General features: G+C 52.2%; 10 protein-coding genes across 10 annotated transcripts; 4 read left to right on the forward strand and 6 right to left on the reverse strand.

The window, feature by feature from the left end:
• Positions 1 to 47: 47 nt before the first annotated feature.
• Positions 48 to 6,264, forward strand: MRS44_009401 (uncharacterized protein; the record flags this gene model as incomplete). The annotated part of the gene is made up of 4 exons (XM_046272380.2): positions 48 to 50; positions 97 to 171; positions 227 to 4,275; positions 4,326 to 6,264. 4 exons carry the CDS (start codon positions 48 to 50, stop codon positions 6,262 to 6,264), a joined length of 6,066 nt encoding a protein of 2,021 aa, XP_046125378.2.
• Positions 6,265 to 6,491: 227 nt separating this feature from the next.
• Positions 6,492 to 7,628, reverse strand: MRS44_009402 (uncharacterized protein; the record flags this gene model as incomplete). Its single annotated transcript, XM_046282768.2, has 1 exon — positions 6,492 to 7,628. One exon carries the CDS (start codon positions 7,626 to 7,628, stop codon positions 6,492 to 6,494), a length of 1,137 nt encoding a protein of 378 aa, XP_046125377.2.
• Positions 7,629 to 8,670: 1,042 nt separating this feature from the next.
• MRS44_009403 (uncharacterized protein) lies at positions 8,671 to 9,737 on the reverse strand (the record flags this gene model as incomplete). Its single annotated transcript, XM_046272144.2, has 5 exons — positions 8,671 to 8,771; positions 8,824 to 8,976; positions 9,026 to 9,126; positions 9,174 to 9,607; positions 9,654 to 9,737. 5 exons carry the CDS (start codon positions 9,735 to 9,737, stop codon positions 8,671 to 8,673), a joined length of 873 nt encoding a protein of 290 aa, XP_046131886.2.
• Positions 9,738 to 10,593: 856 nt separating this feature from the next.
• Positions 10,594 to 12,106, reverse strand: MRS44_009404 (uncharacterized protein; the record flags this gene model as incomplete). Its single annotated transcript, XM_046272379.2, has 2 exons — positions 10,594 to 11,856; positions 11,909 to 12,106. 2 exons carry the CDS (start codon positions 12,104 to 12,106, stop codon positions 10,594 to 10,596), a joined length of 1,461 nt encoding a protein of 486 aa, XP_046125375.2.
• Positions 12,107 to 12,306: 200 nt separating this feature from the next.
• On the forward strand, positions 12,307 to 13,715 carry MRS44_009405 (uncharacterized protein; the record flags this gene model as incomplete). The annotated part of the gene is made up of 2 exons (XM_046277747.2): positions 12,307 to 12,738; positions 12,786 to 13,715. The coding sequence occupies 2 exons, from the start codon at positions 12,307 to 12,309 to the stop codon at positions 13,713 to 13,715; spliced, it is 1,362 nt and encodes a 453-aa protein (XP_046125374.1).
• Positions 13,716 to 14,353: 638 nt separating this feature from the next.
• On the forward strand, positions 14,354 to 18,288 carry MRS44_009406 (uncharacterized protein; the record flags this gene model as incomplete). Its single annotated transcript, XM_065621279.1, has 6 exons — positions 14,354 to 14,832; positions 14,886 to 15,857; positions 16,195 to 16,243; positions 16,298 to 16,573; positions 16,662 to 17,360; positions 17,413 to 18,288. The coding sequence occupies 6 exons, from the start codon at positions 14,354 to 14,356 to the stop codon at positions 18,286 to 18,288; spliced, it is 3,351 nt and encodes a 1,116-aa protein (XP_065477351.1).
• A 209-nt stretch (positions 18,289 to 18,497) lies between these two features.
• MRS44_009407 (uncharacterized protein) lies at positions 18,498 to 19,989 on the reverse strand (the record flags this gene model as incomplete). The annotated part of the gene is made up of 2 exons (XM_046271699.2): positions 18,498 to 19,762; positions 19,812 to 19,989. The coding sequence occupies 2 exons, from the start codon at positions 19,987 to 19,989 to the stop codon at positions 18,498 to 18,500; spliced, it is 1,443 nt and encodes a 480-aa protein (XP_046125371.2).
• Positions 19,990 to 20,291: 302 nt separating this feature from the next.
• Positions 20,292 to 21,405, reverse strand: MRS44_009408 (uncharacterized protein; the record flags this gene model as incomplete). Its single annotated transcript, XM_046273143.2, has 2 exons — positions 20,292 to 21,218; positions 21,295 to 21,405. The coding sequence occupies 2 exons, from the start codon at positions 21,403 to 21,405 to the stop codon at positions 20,292 to 20,294; spliced, it is 1,038 nt and encodes a 345-aa protein (XP_046125370.1).
• A 483-nt stretch (positions 21,406 to 21,888) lies between these two features.
• MRS44_009409 (uncharacterized protein) lies at positions 21,889 to 23,982 on the forward strand (the record flags this gene model as incomplete). The annotated part of the gene is made up of 1 exon (XM_046280355.2): positions 21,889 to 23,982. One exon carries the CDS (start codon positions 21,889 to 21,891, stop codon positions 23,980 to 23,982), a length of 2,094 nt encoding a protein of 697 aa, XP_046125369.2.
• Positions 23,983 to 24,252: 270 nt separating this feature from the next.
• Positions 24,253 to 26,006, reverse strand: MRS44_009410 (uncharacterized protein; the record flags this gene model as incomplete). Its single annotated transcript, XM_046271688.2, has 2 exons — positions 24,253 to 25,500; positions 25,554 to 26,006. The coding sequence occupies 2 exons, from the start codon at positions 26,004 to 26,006 to the stop codon at positions 24,253 to 24,255; spliced, it is 1,701 nt and encodes a 566-aa protein (XP_046125368.2).
• Positions 26,007 to 26,594: the final 588 nt, after the last annotated feature.

Consider the following 26,594-nt stretch of genomic DNA (forward strand, 5'->3'; position numbering starts at 1 on the left):
AGAATACGGATGTCGGCCACGGTTGCAGGACTATTGCGACCGCCAATATGGTGAGATCTTTGACCTAATATTTGTTTCTGTGCTAATTCGAACCAGCCGGCATTCCAAGCTATCAACCTCGAGCCCGAGGAGAACGTTGACGAGCAAATCGACACCACCAAAGAGCTTCACGTAAGCCATATTGCGCAAGATTCGCGATCGCATTTGAAGACTGACTTGCCCCTAGGTCGATGAAGCACTAAAGCGCTTCCAACATGCCCTGAAGCTCCATGCGCAGGGAGCCCGATCGCGCGAAGCCGCAGCTGCAGCATACGACGAGCTTTTCGAATCCGAGATATTCAAATACCGTGAAGCGAGAACCGACTACGAAAAAGCCGAGCGACATGCGGAGGGCCAGCCAGAAGTGTCCAACGTAGACACCGTCGAAACAGATGGCGGACTCGACGTGGATGCCGGAGGAGCAGATGGTGTCGCAGCAAGCCTTGCCCAAGCGCTCTATCTTTCCTACAAGAACTATGGCCAGTTCTTTGTGGACAAGTACAAGGATGAGCTGGCCTCGAACCCGACCTGGAAAGAAAAGCCTCGATTGAAATACTACGATGACGATGCACGCAAGGTCTTGGACAGTTGGACCACTGCCCTGGACCAAGACCCCTCGGATCCGGAGCTTTGGAGGCGGGCTGCTCGATTTGCTGCTGCTATGAACAGTAATCGTATCAAACGGTACTGTTTGGAGGCTGCGATCGAGTTGGATGACGACCCGGCTGTCATGGAGGTTGAACCTCCTTCGTTGGCAGAGGGCCTGGCGGGTGAGCAGCTGAAGGACCAATTGCAGCTTCTCGGCGACGACATGGCGTTGTCACATCCTGTGATGGCTCCATGGCTCAAGAAGAAGATGCCTGCCTTGCTCAAGCGCCATCTGGACCCTATCCCCTTTCTCCCCGACCCCACCAAATCGTTAACACCTCCCCCTGAACCTCTTATCGTCGAAGAGCAGGCACCAGAAGATGCCGAGAGGAGCAAATCACAAACACCAGGCCGAAAAGGCGCCAGCAAGCCTGTGTTATCATGGGCTGACCTTGGAGCGGAACTCATGACTTGTCTGGAGAATGCAACAGAAGCGTTTGACACATGCGATGACATTGTTCAGAGCTCTCTCGAAGATGTTGTTATGGCAACACCACCTCCTGAGGTTCAAAGCGAAAGCCCTGAAACCCAAGCTAAGAGCAACAAATCAGCTGAGCCAGAGCAGACTGCCGAGAAGGACACGGCTGAGGAGGAACCCAAAGAGAAGAATGCAAAGCCTGATGGCAAAGATGATGGCTCGCAAGGTAGCCCAGAGGGTGACAAAGCAACCGAACAGGCACAAAAGGATCGTAATGGAGCACCTACAAGGAAAAGATCGCAGTCTACAGCAGGCCTGCCAGATCCTGCGGATGAGGAGAACACGGCAGAGAAGCGCAGCAAGCGTGTCCGAAGAAGAGAGACTCTTCAAGCTGAGGAGGCGACTGACCCAAGCACACTCATTGCGAATCAACTGCAGCCATACCAAGGTGCCGATCAGAACCTTTTCCAAATGACCAAGAGTGTCTTGGAGAACTTGGGCGTGGACGACAAATCGACATTGGACTTCATCACCGAGCTCATTGACTCGTGTGCTACCGAAGATCGACCCAGTAAGATCACTAACCTCGCAGCAAAGGACCTGAGCAGCGTCATTGTCGACTTTCGTGAGGAGGTTGCCAGAGCTCTTCTCAACAAAAACGAGCAAGCCAGTCTCGGACTGTCCTCTTTCTTGGAACACGCCAAGACGGGTTCGCAAGACCAGACATCATCACCACCATTCGACGAGGCACAAGGCCTCAAATCCTTTGCCAGGAAAATAGGGGGTTGTAGATCATGGATGACAGGCGAAGACATTGCGTTCGAATGGGTCCGGGCTGTCAGCCAGAGCTACACAGCAGCGAAATGGTCTGACAAGATGAAGGTATCTGTGGTTCAGATGCTCAACCGTATGGACTCGGCGCTATATCAGAGGGTCACGGACGAAATGGAGCTGGCCGTCGGTTCCCCCGAAAAGCTGGCTGAGCTTGAGACCATCGTGCCGATGCTTTTCGAGCTTCATATCGACATCTACGAACGAATCACCAACCCTAGCAGTGTTGTCGATTACGCGACTCGGATGGAGACCAAGTACCGGCTTGGCAGGTGGCTTGACGTCGCCTCAACATATGTTCAGTTGCTGGACCGCCCTTCGAACGATGCCCTCTCAGCCCGTTTCTTGTGGGCTTCTGTCTTTGTCTCGTCTCTCTCTGACAATCCAGTGCGAGAGCATATTCTCCTGATGTGGACGTCACTCCGAGATCACTTGGCCGACGAGAAGGTTCCGGTCATTTCGTTGCCAAACAACGTGGTCATGCCCACCATCTCACCCGCTGCTGCTGATCGAGAAATATCCAAGTTGACGACAATGGATTTCTTCCTCGGACTCTTTCAAGATGACATGGAGAATCCTGTTCACGTTATCGAGACATTGGAGCCAGTTCTCAACCCATCTTCCGTCTGTGCCCCGACCTCAGAAGCAAACTCCGATTCTGGGGACAAAGATGATGCAAGCTCGGGTGAAAAGCATCAGAAGTCGATTTCCGATTGCGCGAGCCAGGGACTCCAAGATCTATGGAAATTCCTCCATAATAGCAGCACCGAATTGAGACTGTTCCTCTGGTCTCGGCTGGGCGATGCGTATGATGCTATTAAATACTCGACCAAGAAGTTTTCTTGTTGTCTCAAGAGCATCGAGCTGATTGTCTCTGACCTTGAAGGCGAGACATATGCCAAAACCTCACCAGAGTCCCGGAAGCTGTTGTTCATGCGAACTCTGAAGTCACTAGACGAGCTTCTGATCCAGGCGCTCTTTTCTGCCCTGAACGAAAGCACAGCATTCGAAATCATTGATGATGAGCACATCAAGTCCACTTCAGCGGCTCTCGCCAAGGTCAACTGTTTGCTTCATGTCGCTTCTCTCTGCGAGGACGAATTCCGGATCGGAATCAAGCCAGAGCCATCAGGAAATGCAGCCACCAAGTCCGCTTTCCAGTCGTTGAAGAATAAACTCAAAGAGATGCAAGTCCGAGCTTGGTGTTTGCAATACACCATGTTCAAAGCCGGGATCACCCAAGAAAACTGCATCATTGGACCTGAGAACGACTTGGCCGATTACCTGGCTGCCATCCATCAAGTCATTGGTATTCGCAAGTTCTGCAAGGCATCAAACAAGATCTTCCTCAAGGTCATGCGAGTGGAGCTTCTCAAGCTCAAGAACATTGAGAACTGGGAGGACTACTTGGGCCAAGTACTCTACGACTTGCACGGCTTGAAGCTTGGTGCTGGTGTGTGGGATGTCCAAGATCACGCTTGCCCGCCAGAGAAGCTGGAGAAGCGACAGACCATGCAGTTGGTTGAGAGAGTTACGATTCTTGCCAACCGTATGCCGATGAAGGATCTTCTCAAGTCAGACCTAAAGACGACGATCGACCACATGCAGCAGACTATTGGCCAGACCAAGTCAACGCCTCAGATGTACCACAACCTGCGTAACTTTACCGAGTACCTCAAGAAGCCGATCCACCCTCTGCGTCTATACCAGGCTCTCCTGGGAGACGTCTCTGTGGATGCGGTGTCTGTCAATATCCCCGAGACAGCCCTTGCAAGACATGGTTGGTTCTTCTTGCTTGGAATGATGGCCTTGACCAAATTCAAGGGAGTCGACTTGAACCGTCGTCAAACGCCCGGTGCAACTGACGACCTGCGAATTGGTGCGACCTTCTTGAGGCTTCAGTTGCAGTTCACTGCAGACAGATGGGACGCTTGGTTCCGTTTGGCTGAATGCTTCGACTATGAACTGGACGAAGCTGTTCTGTGGACTGCGGACAAGATGAATAAGGATCGCCCCGAATTGGTCAAGTTTCAGCGCAACGCCATTCATTGCTACACTCTTGCTCTCTCACATTCACGAAATGTGGACGTGGAGACACATGATGGCGACCCTCTTCACGACTTGTACCACAAGTTTGCGATGCGACTTTACGCGTCAAGTCGCCAGCCTTTTGCCATGGAGCCGTTCCAGCATTCCGATCAGGAGCGATTCTTTATTGAAAGCATGGGCGCAGGCACCTTCAAGAGGATTCTTCATGATCAGATGAAGGAGTACAAGGTTTGGAAGTTTGCCGCCAAGCTGTTCAAGATGGCCATGAAGCGGAAGCCTAACGACTGGAAGTAAGTTTGTCGGCCTAGAATTGTGATTCAAGATACTAATGAGCAATCAGGAACCCTTATATGCTTGCCAAATGCTACTGGAAGATGTACCAGACCCCTGACGACCAACTGGACGTCAAGGATATGCGTTCAAAGATCAGCCTTGAGCTGCTCGTGGACACTCTCAAGAAGGCAGTCAAGGTTGCGCACAATGCTCGGAGATCCAGAAGCAGCGACCCCATTCTTGAGCCGCATTACAAGATTGTGTCTATTCTTCACAAGCTGGTGATGCGAGGTGACATGACCTCAGCTGATGCTGCAGCAATTCTGTCCGAGCAACCGTTTGGCTTGACAGTCCATCCCGACGATCATTTCGCGTCCTTCTCGGAGCCTGAGGATTGGGAGGAGTACATCATTCGCAACCTCACCAAGCTCAGAGACAAGGACAAGTCTAACTGGCACCACCGAATTATCATGAGGCACGCTAAGATCTTGTTCGACGAGGACAACCGGATGGAAGGAAGCGATAGTACCGTCGAAGCAAGGGCGGCATTTGGCATCCTACGGGAGAGCATGGTCACAAAGACGATGGTTATGAACGTCTGGAAATGTGATGCCGAGAGACCTGGACGACACCATGTCTACACGGAACAATACGTGCGGTTCATGACGAAGCTTCTGATCATCATGGCCGACCGCAGCAACCTGGAGCAGCTTCTAAGGCGGCTGCGCAAGAAGGGTGCGGACTTTTATCACTTTACGGACCTGTGGCAATCATGTTGCATGGCCTATCTCAGACTCCTGCGGGAAGGGTACCACGTGTCCCCAGTCACAGACGATGCCTTCAAGTCGTTGTCGAGCGAGGAGTTTGAGGTGGTTGGCGAGAAGATTACAGACTGGGCTGCCAACGATGGAGCCGAAGTGCCAGTGTTCAACTGCATGAAGGAAGCGATTGAGCTGAAGAAGCTCAATGCCAATCTAATGAAGGTGGCACCGATCGATGACCTCCTCAACGACTGCTACTCCAAGATCTACTCCGAGATCGTCAAGTCCATGCCAGGCTTCGAGCCAAGCAAGGTTGTTGAGGAACGGCACCATGCCAAGGAGGTGGCAGCCCAGCTCGAAGCAGCACAGGCAGAAGCCAAGGCCAGCAGCTCACTCACTAGTATACTGAACCCGCCCAACGGGATGGAGAGCATCACAGGCACTGTGACACCCCTTGACACGGAGAAGCAAGAAGCTGTACCTCGAGCCAGGAGAGCCGGCGTGAGAAGGCCCGACGTGCTTCGCAAGGCCGAGCAAGCAGTGATTCGCGCAATGGAAGCTCCCAAGTCGAGCAAGAGTCGGGTTGGCAGCGTGTCGAGCGGCAAGCGTGGTAGCCATACACCTAATCCGCCAGCGAGCGAAGCTGGTAGTGATGATGAAGAAGGACCTGACGCCCAAGTTCGACGCGAAGCTGAAGAAAATGTCGACGGCGACGTCAGCATGAAGGACGTTGGGGATCATGAAGAGGTGGCTGATGAGACAGCTGTTGAGGAGGAAGTTGCTGAGGAAGAGGTTGCTGAAGAAGAGATTGCTGAGGAGGACCTTGGCGAAGAGGCTGACGAAGTGGACGACAAGGGAGCCAAGGATGAGGCCGAGAGTGAGCCTGGCAGCATCCACGACTCGGCAGATGACGAAAGCGATCTTAGCGACGTGCCGGAGGGTTATGACGAGGAGATCCCGCCTGGACTAATGTTCCCCAACTTGGGGCGGCACTCAGATGAGTCCAGCGGAGAGGATGCAGACAGCGAGAGTGAGGGCGAGGACGAGGCCGAAGAAAGCGATGGCGAAGAAGAAGCTGAAGAAGCCGAGGAGGCTGAGGAAGAAGAAGAAGAAGAGGAAGAGGAACATGACGAAGCTGAGGAAACTCAAGACGAGGAGGATGATACAGAGATGGCGGATGTCACAGAAGACACTGTCCATGCGGCGTCAGTGCCAGTCATACAGCGACGTGATTCTGGGCGATAGGTCGTTGGGCAATCACTGCGGCTACGGAAACCTGGGGATCGTCCTGGCGTTGGGTATTGCAATATTTGGTAGGGGCAGCTGTGGGGGATTGGAGTTTGGTACTGTAGACATGACTTAAGTATAGCGGTATTGCTAATAGAGACGCTCTGAAGACATTTTATCTTGCTGTCTATTGCTTCTATGGTTCTAGCTCTATGCCTATCTGTTTGTACATGGTTGTTCCCTTGTTACTCGTCATTGGGAGCAATGACGGTGTAGTTCCTCCAGGCGCCATTCTTGGCTGCATGGTCAATGGCTTCTTCGTGCTGCTCCAGACTGAAGATGGCCACCTTGGTGCCGCTCTCGACGCCGACCTTGAGGTTCCCGCTCTCCATCATGTTGATGAGCTTATTGAGCGTCGATTTCTCGCACATCCACTTGCCCATGATCTGGAGGTCCTTGTGCACGATGACGTGGTAAGGGATCTCGAGATGCCCAGGTGTGCCGCCACTGAGAACGACTCTGCCTTTTCTCTTGAGAGCGCCTGCTGCGGCTGTGAGGAAGGGAGCTGTTTTGAGAGCTCCTGGAGTCCAATCGTTGACTACATCTGCTCCCGCGCCGTTTGGCGTCTGCGCCAGGATGGCGGCTGTGTCGATTTCGTTGTCGCCTGTCATGACAACGTAGCTGAACCGTGGGTTGTTGAGCTTTTCCTTCATGGCTATGAGCTTGTCCTCTGAACGGCCGAGGGCAATAACGTTTGCACCCAATGTGAGGGCGACTTCCACAGCGAGGCCGCCGAATGAGCCGCCAGATGGACCGATAATGACTATCTCTGCCACTTTGACGTCTGCTGCCTCGATGATGGCTCCGCCTGCGACACTGTAATGGGCGATGCTTTGGAGTATGGCGGGTGAGTAGCCCCATTGCTTGAGAAGCTTTTGCTCGTCTAGCTTGTAGACGTTTTCGAGTGGTGCTCGTTGGTATTGCTGTAGCGAACCGTCACGCCATTCGCCTTGCATGAGTTTCTTTCCCTCGGTTCCTTCGCCGCCGTGATGGCCCATCATGATCATGACATTAGGGTCATCGCGTCCACGGATGGTGGCATCCACATATACAAGGTCGCCGGGTTTCAGGCGCACAGCATCGGGTCCAACAGCGTGAATGCGGCCGACGGCATTGGGATTGGGTACCAAGGGAAGAGAGAGGTTGAGCTGGGGGAGCTTTCCAGAGTGGACGAGTTGCGTGTAGGGGACGATTGGGGCTGCGAGGATGCGGACGACGACTGTTCCAGCTGTTGCGTCCGGGATGGGAAGGTCGATGAGTGTTGGGGGGTCATCAAAGCTGGAGAGCCAGAGAGCTCGGTTTGTAGGAGAGTAAGAGCCCATGGTGTAAATATTTCAGTGCTTGATCGTGATTTGCCTCCATTGTGATGAGGTTGTTATTAGTATATATACTCGAGCATCGGCGGTTCGGTGTATAGACAACTACCGAAGATGAACTGACGTTATATCTCGATTATACTGACTCCAGCAAGGATCTCCTCGTACTATCTAAAGTGGTCCCAGACCTCCAATCGCTTCAGCATCATGGCATACCGACACTTGGATCCCTGGCGGTGGGGGTCGGTCTGATCAATGCGTTGTGGTTAAAGTGGACCAGCAAGTTCTAACCTTATACCGCCTATGCCCCGAGAGTTCAAGTTCTGCGGTTCTCTTGCTTCTTTTATTGTTGGTGATGTTGGAATTGTAACGGAATAGGGCTTCACGGTGGCTTCGATAGTTGTATCTCTCGCCTGGCATAAAGTATTTGGACATGCTATACATGAGATGTTATTTGAACCCATTTATTACTTGCAACTTTCTGACAACCAGAACATCAAAGAGTATATGGCATGCACATGAATACATGCAGTTAATGTTTATATCCTTCATGGCAAATGCTCTTGAGCCGTTACTGAAATGCGGTGCAGTAGGTCCTCCCCTGCGGCTAAGATGGAAGAACCTGACTAACAAGCCACGTCCCGATCCAATAGAATCAGAATCCAGTACATCCTTCCGGTAGTCGATGGCTTGCCGGCTCAAAAATACCCCTCGGGTTAAAAACTGCCGAGCTGATACGCTCACTGGATAGAAGAGTAGACTGCTACTATGAACTTGGCGTGCCACGCAGTGAAGCAATGCTTGGAAAAGCAGCAAGGCTACATGGGAATATCAACCGTGATGCAACGTCATGTTCTTGCAGAAAATAAGGCTGGGGTTGGCTTGCGCAAGGCATTTGCAATAAACCGAACTTTTATGGGTTTTCTTGAATAAAGGGGCCAGGTAGAGGCTTGAAGAATCAAAATGACATTCCTTCCGGAAGGACATGCCATGCTATAGTACACTTTTCATGTCCACCATCCCAGAGAATGGCATTAACAACTACTATCTACTCAAAGATATCGTCCTGAGCACCGTCCATGAAACCCATGCGCTGGTTGTACGTAGGAGTCTTGCCGTTGGGGGGAGAAACGTTGTTGCCCTCAGCCTCTGCACACAATATTAGTATTCATTCCATGCGTTATTGGAGATGCTTGCTTACGGTTCCAGGCCATCATCTGCTTGGGGCCCTTGACGCACTTGGTAGGGTCGTCGCGGCACCAGACGGGGGGCTTGGGCGTGCCGAGCTTCTTGGTGGACGTGCTGCCCGTGACCTTGCAGCGGTGGTTCTGCATGTACATGTTGGGCTGGCCGCCTGTAGTATGATTAGGTGTTGTTATCGAAATTGGGTCAAGGGGGCTTACAGCCGTCGGGGATCCAGAGCCAGGCGCAGTAGCAGCCCTCTTCGGGACACGCGGGAAGATCGGCTGGGACGTCGTACCAGGTCTCGCGGAAGAAGGGAGAGCTGACAAGAGTTAGTTTCGACTGAGGGTGAGTTAAAGAGAGGCATACTAGTATCGGACGGAGAACACGACAAGGTTGTCCATGGTAACCTTCTTGATGTCGCTCTCATAGGAAATGGCCCAGGCCGTTCCACCAGTAGTTTCAATACTCCTAGTGTGCAGCTCACCACCGGAACCATCTCCACCATCCATAAGACATCCGGGAGGGTTTCCAGGTCCTCTCCAAGGCATGGATCGGTTCTTTCCATCCTGCCAGTCTGTAGTGAGAGTGCCGTCATACGACAGAGTCGTGAAGGCGCGATTGTTGGCCAGCTCAGTCATAAAGGACTTTCCGGCGGGGAGCTCAAGGAACTCGCCCTCGGGAGGAGGAACGAGGTCGCAGCCGCGGTCGGCTTGCATCCACCACTGGCTCTTTGGGAGGTCGTAGAGAGGGTTCACGGCGAGGTTGGTGTTGGGGCTATCGACGGAGGAGTCGTTTCCGCCCTGAAGATATTAGATTTGATAGAGGTTGTTAGAGGAGGTGGTTTACCTTGCAGTACATGCCTGGGTTCCACGAGGCGATGTGAGCACTCGCAGAGGCGGCGAGGCCGAGAAGAACAGCAGAAGTGTACATGATGAATTTGAATCTAAATGTCTAAAGAGTGTGTTGAAGTTGTATCAATCAATGATGGAATAATGAAGGGACGATGCAAAACTAGGCACCCAAGAAACGAATGTAAAACTGCACAAACAAAAGATGATGTTTCTTCACTTCAAGCTAAAGACATCCTTTCAGTTATATACCTTTCCAACATGGTCTCAATCGAGTGACACCAAGAGAGGGGATCCCCTCATTCTCCTCCCCCTTCATCTCAAATCGTCAAACAAAAACCCGGGAGCGGCCGCCACTAGGGACAGGGATCTAGATGAAACGAGCTGACCTGCCAAGAAACGGTCGAGGCGTCCATTCACAAAGGAGAGATCTTCGGCATCCCTGCTGCAGCGGCCGCTTTCCTGGGACGATTTCGCCTGTTTGCCCAGAGTCTTGGGAATGTTTCAAGGTTGTGGGATGGTGTTGCGGGCTAGTTTAGTCTGATGTACTCCGTAGCGCGCAGGTTAAATTGAGGATTGACTCGGGGGCTGTGGTTTCGTCTCATATATGCCTGATTCAGGAGTATAGTAGGGCTGAGTTGGGAATTACTAACACGAGATGCCAATCTAGTGGCGATGATTCAGCATAGAGTGCGTGGTTCTTGTGTGCAGGTATCGTGAGATGGGTCAGCGTTGAGATTAAGATGGGCCTTGGTCAATGCGAATAGCGGTGTTACATCACGACTCTTAGACAAAGGCCATTGGCTCTTCATTACGGTCTCACTTTTCTAACACAGCTTCAAACATTGACAGAACTTTTCTCAACATAACCTCCCTGGACCTAACGCCATGAATCATCCCTGAGTCAACTCCCAAGTCATCCTCCAAGTTCAAAGTCTTTAACCCTCCTCCTTGTCCATGTCGTCACGACGACGCTTGCCATCCCTCTTGCCCCGTTTGCCGTTAATGGTGCCCTTGCTGCCCTTGGCCTCGCTCATGGACTTCATCTCAATCCTCGCGTGACGCTGTGCCTCTTGTATACGGCTCTGGAACGTCATGACCTCCTCCTTCTCGCTGGGGTACTCGGTCAGCTTCTTTCCGAGCGCCGCCTCGATGCGCGCGTAGATCTCGAGGTCGTACTGAGTCACCAGGTTGATGGCGACGCCAGACTTTCCGGCACGGGCAGTTCGGCCGACTCGGTGGATATAAGTCTTTGAGTCCTGCGGCATGTCGTAGTTGAGCACCACGTCGACCTTGGGAATGTCCAGACCTCGCGCCGCAACGTCAGTGGCTACGAGGATGTCGCGGGTGCCGGCGCGGAACTTGTTGAGCGCCCCCAGACGTGATGACTGCGAGAGTTGACCGTGCAGAGGAATTGCGCCGAAGCCAAGCGTCCTCAACAGAATAGCCACACGTTGGGTTTCCCACACGGTCCGGGTGAAGACGATGGTTGACTTTCCAGTGTGCTCGTTGACCAGGTAGATGAGATATGTGTCCTTTTGAGGGTGAGGGATGAACATGTAGTGCTGGATCAGGGTTGACACGGTCTGGTACTTGTTGGAGCTGATGCTCACGCGCACGGGGTCCCTCAGACTGGCTCGCTGAAGACTTTCGATCTTGGAGCTGAGAGTTGCAGAGAAGAGATATGTGCGTCGCTCTCGGGGGATGAACTTGAGGATCTTGTCGATGCTGGGACCGAAATCCATGTCCAGGAGACGATCAGCCTCATCCATGATGAGGTACTTGAGTGTTCGTAGAGAGAAACCCTTGGTCTTCTCAAGATGGTCCACCAAACGACCCGGAGTCGCAACAATGATATGAGGCTTCTTTCCAAGCGCAATCGCCTGAGGAACCATGTCCAGACCTCCCACAATGACAGCGCATCGCAGCGAAATCAGCGATCCCAGCGCCTCAAAGGCTTGACCGATCTGGGTTGCCAACTCGCGGGTCGGAGCGAGGACGAGGCCGAACAGAGGCTGAGGCTTGTCGAGAAGAGCCTGGAGAACGGGGAGGGCGAAAGCGGCAGTCTTTCCACTACCGGTCTCTGCGAGGCCGATAATGTCGCGACCTTGGAGAGCGACGGGGATGGACTTTTCTTGGATCGGGGTCGGGTACTTGTAATTGAGGGCCTCGCAGGCTTCGCAGAGAGCGTCGTTGACACCCTAGGTCCATATTAGCATTCTGTAGTCAAGCGAATAGCCATATTTGTCCTACCAGGTCCTTGAAGGTCTTCTTGGGAGCATCGGGTGTCTCCTCAGCGGAAGGCTCCTCTAGAGTAGCAGATTCCTCCTCGGACTCCTCATCCTCAGACTCGGGGGCTGGCTCAGCAGGAACCTCCTTGGCCACAGGCTTCTTAGCCTTGGGCGCATCGTGCGCGACCTTTCTTCGCTTTGCGCTCTTGACGTTGGCCATTTTGCGTTTGCGTAAAGATTATCTCGTCCTGGAAAGGTTCATCCACCTTTAACTCCGTCGAGAACAAGATTTAGTGGGTCCCTTATCGCACGTGCGCTAGTCTTATCGCGGGTCCCCTCCAACTTTTTTTTCTTTCCCTGCGATTTGCGACGAGATCCATTCGCAGCTTGCAGCTTCATTCTTTACAACATCAATTCGAAATGGCCCGTAAACGAACAAAGAAGAGAACCCACGTGGGTGCGAACAACCCCGAGGTCGACGCCCCCGGCCATGCCTCAGCACGCGACCCCAAGTCCATGGTGATTCGAATTGGTGCTGGCGAGGTCGGTTCCAGCGTTAGCCAGCTTGCGGCCGACGTGCGAAAAGTCATGGAGCCCGGTACTGCTAGTCGATTGAGGGAGCGGAGAGGAAACCGATTGAAGGATTACGCCGTCATGTGCGGTCCATTGGGAGTTACTCACCTGCTTCTGTTTTCGCGGTCAGAGAGCGGGAACACCAACCTCCGAGTCGCCTTGACGCCTCGAGGACCTACCATGAACTTTCGCGTGGAAAAGTACTCGCTGTGCAAGGATGTGCAGCGAGCGCAGAAGCATCCCAAGGGTGGCGGCAAGGAGTTTATCACTCCTCCTCTGGTAAGAAGCTTCAGACTACTGGTGATGCTTCCGCTAACAAATCTCAGCTGGTCATGAACAACTTTAGCCGTCCCGACTCGGATGCCAAGTCAAAAGTTCCTAAGCACCTCGAATCCCTCGCTACGACCGTATTCCAGTCCCTCTTCCCTCCCATCAACCCTCAAGCTACGCCCCTCAAGTCGATCCGACGAGTATTGCTCCTGAACCGCGAACAATCAGAGGAGGACGATGGCACTTTTATCCTCAACTTCCGACACTATGCTATTACAACAAAGTCGACAACGGTCTCGAAGCCTCTGCGAAGACTTAACGCGGCCGAGCAGTTTGTGTCTACAAAGACCAGCCGAAAAGGCAAGATGCCGAATCTTGGAAAGCTGGAGGATGTTGCCGACTTTTTGATCGGAGGCGAGAATGGAGAGGGATACATGACGGATGCGACGAGCGGTAGCGAGATGGATACAGACGCCGAGGTTGAGATCTTGGACTCTACAACCCGAAAGGTCTTGTCTGCCAAGGCCAGACAACAAGCCGCCCAGGCTGAGGCCGAGGCCGGTGTCGAGGAGGAGAACGTGGAGCGCCGTGCTGTGAAGCTGGTTGAGCTGGGTCCTCGCATGCGTCTACGCTTGACCAAGGTGGAAGAGGGTCTCTGCTCAGGCAAGGTCATGTGGCACGAGTATGTACACAAGTCCAAGGAGGAGATCAAGGAGCTGGAGAAGCGATGGGAGAAGAGACGGCAAGAGAAGGAGGCGCGAAAGAAGGAGCAAAAGGCCAACGTGGAGCGCAAGAAGGCTGCCAAGGCCAAGAACGGCAACAAGGATGATGAAGATGATGAGGACGAGTTTGAGTACGATAGCGACATGGATGTCGACGAGTTTGACAGTGAAGGCTTGGCTGGGGATGCCGAGTACAAGGTCAATGAGAAGATGGAGGAGGACGGTGAATGGGAGGATGAGGAGGAGGAGATTGCCAACAGCTGAAGTGGCACTTCTTCTGGGCTCGCATCTTGGTTGTAATTCGGCGTTGTACATATCTCTGGGTCTGGGCAATGAATACCTTGTCGATTCTTTGTGCAATATTCGGTATTGAGTGCATTGTGAGTGTGACAGCAACATCTCGTCTCAAACACTTAGTGTAAGGACTTGCATAGATGGCATTGGAGGTCTTTGGCACCCATACCAGAGGCTATCTTTAACAATCCTCAGGCGATAGAGTTTAGAGAGGCCCTTTAACTATTTATGCAATCCTTACCTACCCTAGGACACAGGGTATGAATTTTGGTCAAATATGAGGCTGTCGAGAGAAAGTGAGGCGATCGATTTCTCACGCTCTCGTCTAGGGTAAACAACTCATCAGGTTCATCTCCCTCTTCCATTCAACCTGCAACGAGCAACCGATCAACTCAACATCCTTCCAAAAGCCTAAAACTTATTCATCATCAATATACTACCCAGAGCATCTTTACTCGGGAAACACAGCCTTTCCAGCCTCTCTCATCGGCAAGGTCTCGACACAAAACCCTGGATCGTGAGTTGTCCTGCCAACTGTGTAACTTGAGACTCCTGGCATCTCACACGACTCACCGACCTCCCTTCAGGTTGACACGAGAGCACACATCATGTTTCGCATACCCGTTAGAACTCTACGTACCTCTGGTCCGGCGCTCAAGCGAGTGTCGGCGCGTTGCACACAAGCACGCTTCTCGTCCACTGCGTCAAAAGCTGGCGGTGGGTATGTGTGGCCCGTAGCCGCCATTGTCGGCACCGGAGGGGCTGGCCTGTACATCTTCAGCGGCAAGGACGACAAGAAGCCCTCTACATCCAGATCGGGCGATGTCCTTCCTCTGCAAGACTTTGTTGCCGAAGACCAGATCTCGGTCGAGTCTCCCATCAAGGCGTTGACCCTCGAGACCGCGAACGCCAAACTGCGCCAAGATGTCCATACCTTTGCCTTTGAAGGACACGGAGGTGTCAAGGGTCGGGTAGATGTTGCCCGAGTATCGAGCAACAATCCCATCGAGGATGACTGGGATCTTAAGGTAGCCAAGGGCATCGGTGGTGCTGGTACGCTGTACTCTGGCGTCTATGATGGACATGCGTGAGTCGCTCTCGAACTGTGAACCAAGGTCAACTACTGATACATGGAAATAGTGGTTGGGCAACCTCAAAGGTACTGAGAGGAGCTCTTGTTCCGTATGTATCGGGTGCTCTCTCCAGCATTAAAGCCGGTAGCTCCCATGAGCTGGTCGACGACACCATCAAGAAGGCTTTTGAGCGGCTCGATGACCGCATCTACAACAACGCCATCAAAGCTATCGAGGCAGGCCACGAACCAGGTTCAGCCGAGGTCGTTTCTGCAATCGCACCCGCTATTGCAGGCTCATGCGCTCTTCTTTCCATCTACGAACCTCACACCTCGACTTTGCGAACTGCTGTCACTGGAGACTCTCGCGCCGTTCGTGGAGCTTGGTCTCAAGAAGGACGCAAGTACGAGGCTGATGTCCTGAGCAAGGACCAGACTGGCTTCAACCAAGACGAGGTGGACAGACTCGACCGCGAGCATCCTGGAGAGAAGGATGACATCCTCAATCCCGACTCTGGACGACTCTTGGGAATGGCCGTCACCAGAGCTTTTGGCGACCACCGCTGGAAGTGGTCGGATGAGCTCATTCGCACCGCGCGAGACAACTTTTACGGCACATCCCCACGACCCAACTTCAAGACACCCCCATACATGACTGCCCGCCCCGAAGTGACGACCCGCAAGGTCCAAACTGAAGACTTTGTCATCCTCGCCTCAGACGGCCTCTGGGATGTGATCAGCAACGACGATGCCGTCACGTGCGTGTCACGCTGGCTCGCGGCCAAGAAGGCCGGCAAGCCGGAGCCCTTCAAGGAGACCAAGCTCAAGGGTAAACCGAGGGATGGGTGGCAGGCTACGCCGGAGCACTTTGTGATTGAGGATCTGGACAGCGCGGCTGTGTGTCTGGTCAAGAATGCGCTTGGGGGGTCGAGGAGGGGGTTGTTTTTGGGAGCGCTGACGACGTATTCGCCCATGAGTCGGAATGTGAGGGATGATATGACGGTGCAGGTTATTTTCTTCAAGGATCCGTATGAGAAGAAGTGAGTGGGAGCCGGTCTGGTTGAAGGAGGGCATGTCGATTGTGGTTACCTAGGTAGGGGCAGAATCCTGAGTGCCAATTGTTGGTGACCTACCTGTCGCACTTTCAGAGCTGCCAAGGTCAAGTCAGGTTCCCTCAAGCCTCTTCCATTCCTCTCGTTGGTCAAATTGCTCCAGAGCCTGGTTTCGATGATCACATGAGTGGCTTCACGTAACGCCAAGCCCGAGTTCATCAAACAAAACCCGTTCGCTTGCCAGCTTTCCCTCGCGCCACAAGATAACTCATCCATAAGCGTGCCACGACCAAGACATGATAAACTGCACTTACAACGTAACAAGGCGGTGGAACAATTACCCAGAGCCGTACGAAGACATTGAGGGACTCGGTGTAAGTTCTGGTTATCGGCAGAATTGCGCGGGCTAATGGCTCAATCGACATTAGGTGCTTGTAGGATTCCTCGGGACGGCTTGGCTGATGGTTGTCATTCTCATCGCCTACTATTTGATCTTCTTTGAACCGGAACTCGATCCATTTAGCGATGCTGCTCGCCGAGGCTGTACAGAAGGGCCTGAGACTTCGTTCAGGCCTAACCCAATCGACTCGATGCTGCTCGGCTTCCTCAGAAGATGTAGTACGAGGCTTTTGAGGAGACTGGGCTGCTTCGGAAAGGCCGGGCGATCCTTTGGCCTCTCTAGACTTCAACGAAGCATGACAAAGGTTAGTTTCAGCAGGTAGCGTGCTGTTCCTTGATCTGACCGAGCCCGTTTTTCTTTTACAGTGCATTCTAAACTTTGTCGATCTCCAGCTGATTGCTGGACTTGGTCTCCTCATCAGCGGATTTCTGTCTCTCAACCAAGGCTTGTCTGCCTATCATTGGCTCCTCGTCGTGTACCTCGCATGGCTCTCCAACATTACGCATCTCTCCGGCCTGACAGCACTGCGGGGCTATTTCCACTCTCATCAGTGGGAGCGCGGATGGCGACTTGCTCTTATGTTCTTCTTCATGGTGCTTCTGTTGATCGCCCTGGGCCCCACGGCCTTCTTCAACAGGCCGCGAATTGATGATCGTGAGCATACTCTTTTTCTTACCATTTGCGAACCGAGATCTCCTGCGATATGTTTCTTTAAACCCACTGAGAGCCTGAAGGCGTATCACAAGTTCAAAGCGAAAGCGGACCAAGACCACCGGAATCGCACTTATACTCCGTTTTCCCGCACGTCAGCTTTTCAGTCCATGATTGTGAGCATGATTCTGGTGGTACTCAACTTCTTTGGCAGAGTCATGCGGATATTCCCCTTTGTATCCAAATTCCTTATTAAGACCTTGCGTCGAAGGGCACGCGATCTGGCCAAACAGGCTCTTCTCAAGCTATCACCGACCAGACGTCCGTTTCCCCGGATTCTGAATGAGAGGCAGTGGCTTCTTATCGTGGTTAAGCCTTGCCTGGCAATGTTCCTTGCCATGCGCTTTTATCTTGACATCTTTGTATCTGCGCAGTCTGAGGTGGGATTTTTCCCCATTTAAAGGCTTGTACATGCTGACTTGTTCATTGTAGATCTATTGGCTCATCATTTCTGGTCTCTGGGCCACGCTTCATCTTCAATCACTGAAAAATGCTGCCTCCCGTCTCAGAGGTGATGAAACAAGTACCACATGGACATTTGGCCAGACTTTACCCGTCCTGATGCTTCTTGGACCGGCCATAACGGCACTTGGAGCTTTTGTTGGAGAGTCTGAGCCTGCTAATAATCTATCGGCAGTGGACATGGAGCCTCTGGATATATCAGTAGGGCAAAACTACCAATCTTCCAGCCCGGTCGGTGACCCGACCTCCATAAGAACCACCGAGGGTCGATCCGAGGGGCGGTTCCGCAACGATGCCGAGAGTACGAGTTTCCTCCCTGAGCCAAGAGTAGGAGCCTCGCCGGTACAGGTTCCGATGCAACTCGAAATAGATCCACAGAGCCAAGAACCAGGGTGCCTGCAGCGAAATTACTACGAAACCAACTGGGCTCCAGCAATATGCTTCTGGTCTTGTCTGCAGCTGCTCATTACTGGAGTGTGGTTTGTTGTGTTTGGTACCTACCACATATCTAGCTCTCTGCTTACTTTAATCCGCATGATGTGGGTTTGGGCTTTTGTTGCTCAGCCGGTAACCAAATTCGCCTTGATCCTTATCAATCTCTCTGGCGAGGAGTTTCGGGGAGCAAGAAAGTGGCTCAACCGCCCGGCGGTCTGCCATGGACTGAATTTCGCCCTTTACGGTTTTGCCGCCTGCTCCTATGCTCTTTCCTTTTTCAGTCTTGACATCAGTCTCGGCTTGGATTATCGTGTCACCTTCACCGGCCTTCCTGTCTTTGCACTCACCTGTGGAACTTATGTATTATTAATGATGTTTTATGTGGTTTTGATGTTTTTCATGGCAAGGTGAAGAACTGGAGTATGCACGTTGCGAAGGAGGCATGGTTAGGTGACCTGAATCTTGCGGATATAATGGGACTTCAAGGGCTATGTAACTAGGTACAAGAGTTGAGTTGAACTTCACAGAACTTTTCAACATCATGGTGCCCTGTGCTTCTTTGGGGAATAGATATGAGAAACACAATTCGGCGACCTGACCATGCTTGATGGTCTCTTCTTTCATAGCTGAGAGCTCGGAGCATCTGCTGATACTAGAGGAGTGTTTCCTAGAGCCCTCTCCCCCTTTGACCCCTCCATGAGGCTATTCACAACTTCCTGTCCAGCCGGCTTCTCTCTCCATCGCCACGCCTTCACCGCAGGCCTATCCAATCCTACACCTTCTAGGATGTCGACAACCCAGTTTCCAATGTTTGGAAGGTACTTGAAGGCGTGTCCACTCCCAGCAGTTGCAACCACTAGACCCTCATGGCCAGGAACGCGGTCAATCACGTAGTGGTTGTCGAAGGAGTCGTTGTACCAGCACAGCCTTGTCAACCAGATGTCGATGCCTTCTGCCTCCAGCTCAGGGAGGTACTCGGCCAGGAACTTGCGCAAGACACGCAGGGCCTGCTCTGGGATCTTGGTAATTTGTTCTTTCTCAGTCCACCTTGTGATGGGCTCACTGCGCTCTTGGCCGTCTGCCTGCACCCTTGGGTTCGTGTACTTGGTTCCGCGATATCCGATTTTGAGGTGACCATACTCATCTACAGGGAAACCGTAGACTCCGCCTTCGGCACCTTCTCGCATGTTGAACGAAAACGATGGGAACCGCGAAGGCGAGAACCGTTCGCGGAGCGGCGAGGACTCGGGAATCTTGAGGATTATGACTGAGCCCGCGGTTGTTTCGGCGAGATTGTCGAGGGAGGGTACGAGAATTGGTGTCCAGCCACCAGCAGCGATGATTGTAATGGCTGATGAGTGGGATTTACCGTCTGCTGTACGGATACCAGTGACTTTGCCATTGGTGCCTTGAATGGCGGATGCCAGACGACCGGCGGCTGGGTCGAGGATGAAGCGCACGCCGAGGGACTTGGCCTTGTGCAAAGCAAATCGACATGCCTTATCGGCTACTGCAATACCGCCTGTCGTGTCGAGCACACCAAGAGCTTTCTTGCTGAAAGGCTGCATCGCCGAACTCCTGCCCTTCTCGGCCGCCAGTTCAAGATGGTTCTCGTCATTGTTGATGAGCTGTGTTCCTTTCTGGCCAGAAGCTTCCATGTTGTCCACGGTGGCTCTCTCAAAGTCTGGGAGGGTTGTTGCATCGGATAGTGAGAGGAAGCCATTGTTGATCCAGACGACGTCGTTGGACGTCATGCCCGGAGGGACTGACGAGCCGCCAGCTTTGAGCTCTGCATTCCAGGCATCCCAAGCCTCGAGAGCTTCGGCGCTGAGATCTTGGTACTCTGTTTGAGCTCCATACGCAGAGCGAATTATCTTGTTGATGTCTGTGCATCATTAGTTTTAGCTGTGATGTAGGCGAATCGTAGTACGAACCGGCAGAGGCAGCATCGCAGCCTGCAGTATAAGAGTATAAGGTCTTTTCGTACGGCTGTTTGTCAAAGACGGTGACGTTCGTGTATCCTCGGCGAGCAAGATGGATTGCCGTGCTGAGGCCAAAGATGCCGGCACCAACAATGATGATGGAGTCGGTCTTGGCGGGAGGGGTTGACATGTTGATAGAGTTGCTGGGTTCAGTTGAGGATGTAGAGTTTCCGCGACGGATATAGGTAAGTTTGAAGGATAGTCTATCGAGGCGTTGCGGCATATATGTGAGTTTCCGATTCGACGGCGGATAAGCCACTCCGTTGAGAGAGCACGTAATATCAGGCTCGGCTTGCGCCGGACAACAACTCCGATCCCGCAGTTGATCGGCACTGGGATGTTGGAGAAGCATGATTGGGCATCCAATTACTTCTAGATCTAGATTGCAATCATGTAGACTAAGCCAAGCTCTTTGACTATTCTAGTAATAGATCATGTTCTTTGCGTAGGCTTGATCTCATTGACTGGCGAGAGCGGCTTCCCAGTCTTGAACAATGCCTTGATGTTATCAAACGCCTCCCTTTCACCCTTCTGGAACGACAGATCCGTCAAGCCTGCAATGTGCGGCTGAATCACCACCTTGTCGCTCTTTCTAAAATAGTCGTTGATGTTTGGCTCGCCCAAGAAAACGTCCAGCCCAGCTCGCGTGATTTTCCCGCTCTCCAAAGCTTCAATAAGAGCGTCCTCGTTGATAATTGGGCCACGGGCCGTGTTGACGATGAAAGCCCCGTCTCTCATCATTGCAAACTCTTTTGTCGAGATCAGGTTTGTAGTCTCTTTGTTGAGCGGGCAGTTGACGGATACAACATCTGATTCAGCCAGCAACTCATTCAAAGACGAGCAGTAAGAGGCACTATACTTGGCTTCATCTTCCGCGCTCAGTTGCCGTCGGTTGTAGTACTTGATCTTCATGTTGAAGACGGCTGCCCGCTTTGCGACATACTTGCCGATAGTGCCCATACCGATGATACCAAGCGTCATACCCGTGGGATCTCGGCTCGGAACTACAAGACGGTTCCAAGTACCGTTGCGAGCATCTCGCTCACCACGGTAAGCGTCCCTGATGACAGCCAGAGTCAGAAAGAAGGACATGTCGGCGGTGGCCTCCGCCACGGCGTCGATGGTGTTGGAGAGGTAGATGTTGTTCCAGGTCAGCCAGTCCAGGTCAAAGTCGTCGTAGCCGGCCGAGGCAGAGGCGATGATGCGACAGTGCGGAGTAAGCGGCCCGAAGAGCTCTTCGTTGAAGGGGCGAAATGGAGGTCTTCCCATGCGGATGACAAAGGCATCGATTGGGCCATGCTCTGCGATCATGAGAGGGAGCTGTTCCAGGGCTTGCTGGTGGTTGGTAACGTCGAGGACCTTGGCATGGTTAGTTGTTTTTGGTTCTAGAGTCTAAGAAATTGCGATGAAACTCTTGTTGAGGGCATCGACTTACATCGTAGTCGAAATCTTTTTGAAACTCTTCAAGGTAGTCATCCCCGATAAACTTGGGTTTTCCGAGGCAAACAACGCGGGGTTTCCTCTCGGACTTGGGGGCCGAAGACATTTTTGGATAGATAAGCTTGTCTGGGTAGAAAAGGTGCTGCTTCTGTGGTTGAAGTATTTGATGAGAATATAGTTAAACAAGGAAGAAAGTGCTTGAAAAGAAAAGATTGTGAAGACGGGTGAGAGTTGTCGGATTACGATGTGTTTTCCGTTGTGGAGTCGATGTGAAGCACGAGAATAGCTCCCATTTCGGAGTATGATTGCCGAAGGCGACGATCCTGGTCGTTGAACAACTTGTCGAAAAGGAAGCTATGCAAATTAACGGGTAGAAATATCCTCAATATCAAATGTGCGTATCTTCCTCAACTTTACTTGGACGACCGGGGACCTCCCCAGGCCTGGCTTCTGCACACATGGGCTTAGTGCAACCAGGCCAGTGCACAAGTGGCATCAATAGGATCTCCGGTCTTGTATGATGTTGTAATCACCATCCTCGAAGCAACCTTGCCACTTCAATTTTCACCATCTCATCAAGGGACTCATTATGTCTGCCTCCGAGTTGGAGAAACATTATCTGCCACTGGACACATCCCGGAAAGAGATCAGGCTACTCGAGATTGTCTCCATCACACCCGAGATAGTCTGCAAGTTCCACACCGTGTCTCTCCTGGATAACCCCTCATTCTGCGCCCTTTCCTACGTCTGGGGAGACGAAAGCGACACCCAAGACATCACCGTCAATGATTCTTACCGCAGCATCACCTCAAGCCTTGGCAATGCCCTAGAATATGCCATCTTTCATTGGAGGGCCATCTTTCGTGACCGCGACGTCGGGTCTTGTCGACTGTGGGCTGACGCCATCTGCATCAATCAGGCTGACAGCCAAGAGAAGGGTGAGCAGGTACAACTCATGAAGGAAGTTTACTCCATGGCCGAGGTCGTCTTTTGCGCTCTTGATTTCAAGGCACCAGAGAAGGAGATGCAATGCGCCTTTTATGCGATTGGGTCTATTGCAACAGGCGCAGATGAAGATGGCTTCGTCTCAACACCTAATGACGAACCAAAAAGAGCCAAGATGCGCCGGGTGGCAGAATATCTCGCCTTCTCTTGCCACCTGTCTCACCATCTCGGAGTGACAGTTGGCTCTGCCATCGATGTCTTTTGCTGCCTGACGTACTGGAAGCGAGCATGGATATTCCAAGAAGTGGTGCTGGCTCGTCGACCCGTCTTTATCTATCGAACCTTGCTGATGGAACTGAGTACTCTTTTGCATGCGCATTCTTGGCTTTCCGCTGCTCAAGTACAGCCTACGCCCGAGGGAACCGACCACTCTGTTTGTGACGCAATAGATGAATTCGATGCGGCCATATTCCTGTCTATCAATTGGGCGAGAACTCTTGTCGGGGCAGAAAAGGCGTCAGAAGATGCAAAACTAAGAAAAGAGCATCAAATGGCACGCAGGGCTATCGTGTCTACTGGCGGGACTCTGGAAGCAAGAGAACCCAAGGACCATGTTTATGCCCTCCTTGGAGTTGCCGACCTCAAGCTCAAGCCAGACTATAGTCCAGAAAAGTCTCTCGAGTCGGTTTATATCGATCTCTGTGCCGAGCTTATCGACCTCCCATCCGACTTCCCCTTCGAGTTTCTCTTTTTCCTTTACCATGCAGGGCTTGCCATGCAAGACGAGCTTGAGCAATCATACGAATTCGCTTCTTGGGTTCCCAACCTTCAGCGGCGTATGTCATCTGGAAGTGATGCCAATCCTCCTCGTCCTTTCGAACGATTGTGGAAAATGACCTCAGATATAAGTCCGTGGATGGACTGCGGTCCATCACCCGATGTCTTTATACGAGAGCGGAGCTTATTTGTTCGCGCCGTCTTCGTTTCGACCGTCCTGGATCTGGGCCCAGTCATCTCCTTCAACGATGACACTTGGTTACCCTTTGCCATATTTTTATTCGAGATGCTCAACTCGCCGCCTTTTTACACGCGCCATATTCATCCTCTGGTGACCCTCGCAAAGGCTTTGGGGGCTGAGTGTCAAGAAGAAAATGTTTGGGAGATGCCAGAGGTCTTGAGAGTCATCAGAGCACTTCAATACCTCCTGGTCAACGGGCAATCGACAAATAAGACAGACGATAGTCCCACCGAGTCAAAGTACATGTATGCATTTGGAGAGGAATTTCTCTTTAATATAGGGCTTGGAGTATCATGGAGGTGTAGGGTTTTGGATGAACCCCCGAGGCGAATACTTAGCGACGAGCTGGCAGACCAAGTCAGCCCGGAAGAACAATACATGATGTATCGCTCATCCATATCAGATTTCTTGAGAAGAATTTCGAATCAGACACAGTTTGAAATAGAGATGGCCCAAGCCGAGAAGGACGCGGAAAAGCTGTACCGGGGAAGATCAAGGTTGGCTCGAGCACCAGATGGCGGGCTCATGTTTGTGCCTTGGAGCGCGGCGGAAGGTGACCACGTCGTTCTCCTCAAGGGGGTCGTGGAGTTTTTGCTGATTCGCAAGGTGGATGATTCCTACCTCAATGTCGGGCGGTGTTCGTTTTCTACGCTCGAGAAGGAGATTGCGTATGAGGTGGGAATGGGTGAGAGGGAGCTTGTGGGAATAGAACTCCGATAGGGCAGGATATATCGACCATGGTATCATAAGGCTTGAACAAAGGTGGGCCGCTTATTTTTAATATTTAAGAAACACACGAAGATCATGTAACTGTGAATATAGGCGTCGTAGGATCAGCTGGCATGGATTCTGGGGCGGGAATTACCCCTTAAAACACCTGGTTAGAAGAGGAGGATTACTAGATCAACGAAAGGCTTTGTCTCCTCTCCAGCATTGCCTAGCTACATTGACTCTATGATATGTCCTATCAGTCACCATCTCAGCAGACACTCAGAACCGTAACAACTCTTCATTCGCCATCATCCACGTGTAGCTATCCCATCGAAAGTCATCCGTCAAAAGACTAGAGTTGTCCCGGAACAGATGCAGTAACTCCTTCTTGTCACCCCACTTGGGCCAGCGAGGGTACTGGTCTCCTTTGTTGGAAGAGCTATTGGGATCTTGAGAGTATGCAAAGTTGAAGTAGTAGTTGAAAAGACTCTGGCTGGCAAAAGTCTGGGGGTCACCAAAGAAGACGGGAAGGAGGTCAGAGCCGTGGAATGTTCCCAGGACGGGTGTGCCGCGGTCGTAGCTGGCTTCGTAGCTCCAGATAGGAACGGTAGGGTTCGCTTTTGAAGCGTGGTAGAGCATGGAACGTCGGGCTAGTGTGAAGCCAATGTCACCGAGGAGAGAGGACAGACGCTTGAAACCTGGGTACACCTCACCGGTGAAGCCAGTGCTGTAAGGTGATCCAGCCGGGATAGAGTCATTGTATGTATCGACCAAGGCTTTTAGCTCACTTCTGGTGGCCCCGTGAAAGTATAGAGTGAAGAGATATTCGACAAGGGCGGAGGTATCGGATAAGTTGCTCTGGGTGAATGAGAACAATGTCCCTTCGTCTTCCTGGCCGCCGATGATCAGGGGCACAGCCGCGTAGGAGCCAGATTGCACAATGACCTCAGCACTGTCCGTCAATACTTCGCCATCGGGTCGTGGGAGGTAGGATAGAGCAATGGAGTTGTAAGAGATGAATCCTGGAACGGAGTTTGTTGCTTGGTCAAACGTGTCGTAGTCGACATTACGCAGGCAGGCAAGGGTATCGTTCGCCGAGGAACAACCGGCGTTTTTGACAACCGTATCATAGACGGTCTGAGCCTTGGGACAATCAATAGGGTCTGCTCGGAAGAGGGAGCCAGAGTTCATGATTGCTCCGCAGAAAAGGGGTTTTCCGTTGTACGTGTGGTTGCCAGCATACAGACTCAGCTGGTTGAAGACGGACAAAGACCCGGCTGACTCGCCCCAGATAGTGACCTTGTCTGGATCACCACCGAAGAAAGCGATGTTGTCGGCAACCCATTCCAGGGCCATGCGTTGGTCACGGAGGCCGATGTTGGCGGAACCATCAGCGAGGATCTCTTTGCCGCCCAGGAAACCATAGCCGGCGAGACGATAGTTAATGGCAACATAGATGACGGGCTTATGGGCTGTAACAGAACTGTTGACCACGAAAGAACCGTCGTACTGGGTAGCTGAGCCGACCTGTGTCTTATAGTCAGTGACGGGGTGGTTCGGGCGGAAAAGGAGACACTGACCTGGAAGCCTCCACCGTGAATCCAGAGCAGCACAGGCAGTTTGGCATCCGAGTTAGTCCCTGCAGGCCGAACAATATTGAGTGTCAGACAGTCCTCACTCGAAGGGAGAGAGGTCTGGAAGAAGGTAGTGTTGATGGAGCTTGAGATGAGCTGCGTGAAGGCATCGCCAAAGGCAGGGGGCGCCCCACGGAACTGAGGACAAGTCGGTGCAATTTTGGTAGCATCGAGAGTACCAAAAGGTCCGTTAAATCTCTGGGAGGGCTTGAGGCGAAGCTGGCCTAAAGGTGGCTGAGCGTAGGGAATTCCGTTGAAGAGCTCTACGCCGTCGATGTTGGCTCTGGATGAGCCGATGACGGTCGAGGCTGGGGCAAGAGTCACAGTCACTTGAGCTGGTTGCTCTGCTATGGCAACGCCACTTATGAACAAGAAAAATGCAGAGTGGAGGAACTTCATGGCGGCAGGTGAGGGAGGTTCGTGGTTGCGAAAGTTTGGTGGTTGGTGATTGCGAAGCGGAGACTCTTTATAGTCTTCAAGCAACAGGATAGCAAACTGATGCCCACCATTATTTGTCACTCTTTAACTGGCATGATCGCCGAACAAACCAATAAGCATAGTCTATTTTCCCTCACAAACTTTGAAGTGATAGGAGATATTGGATTTGCAATCAGGGCTTCTTGCAAGATCGATTCCCGAAATGGATGTCCTTGCGGGTGCGCCAGTCAGAAGGGAACATCATTGCCAGCCGCTCTACCAACAAAGACAACCCACTAAACAACAATTGCTTACCAACTGTTTACGTGCTGGTTTTACTCTGTCCCGTGATGGTTGTTCAAATGTGGCTGCTGACTGGCAAGCCAGGACAAGTAAGCGATGCGAGCCGGCCAGTAGGGTTAAAGCTATCACAACAGGGGCCATAACTTGGCTTCCTGTAGCTGAATACCTGGGGAGAAGAGCGATATGTGACAGTTTTATGGAAGGTTGAACTGGTTGGACCTAAGAACTGGAGAAGCCATGACTGTCCCTCTCCAGAGCACGAGTTGA

The sequence above is a fragment of the Fusarium solani genome (genome assembly GCF_023522795.1).
Source record: "Fusarium solani strain SB1 chromosome Unknown bctg00000005, whole genome shotgun sequence".
Lineage (NCBI taxonomy): Eukaryota > Fungi > Ascomycota > Sordariomycetes > Hypocreales > Nectriaceae > Fusarium > Fusarium solani.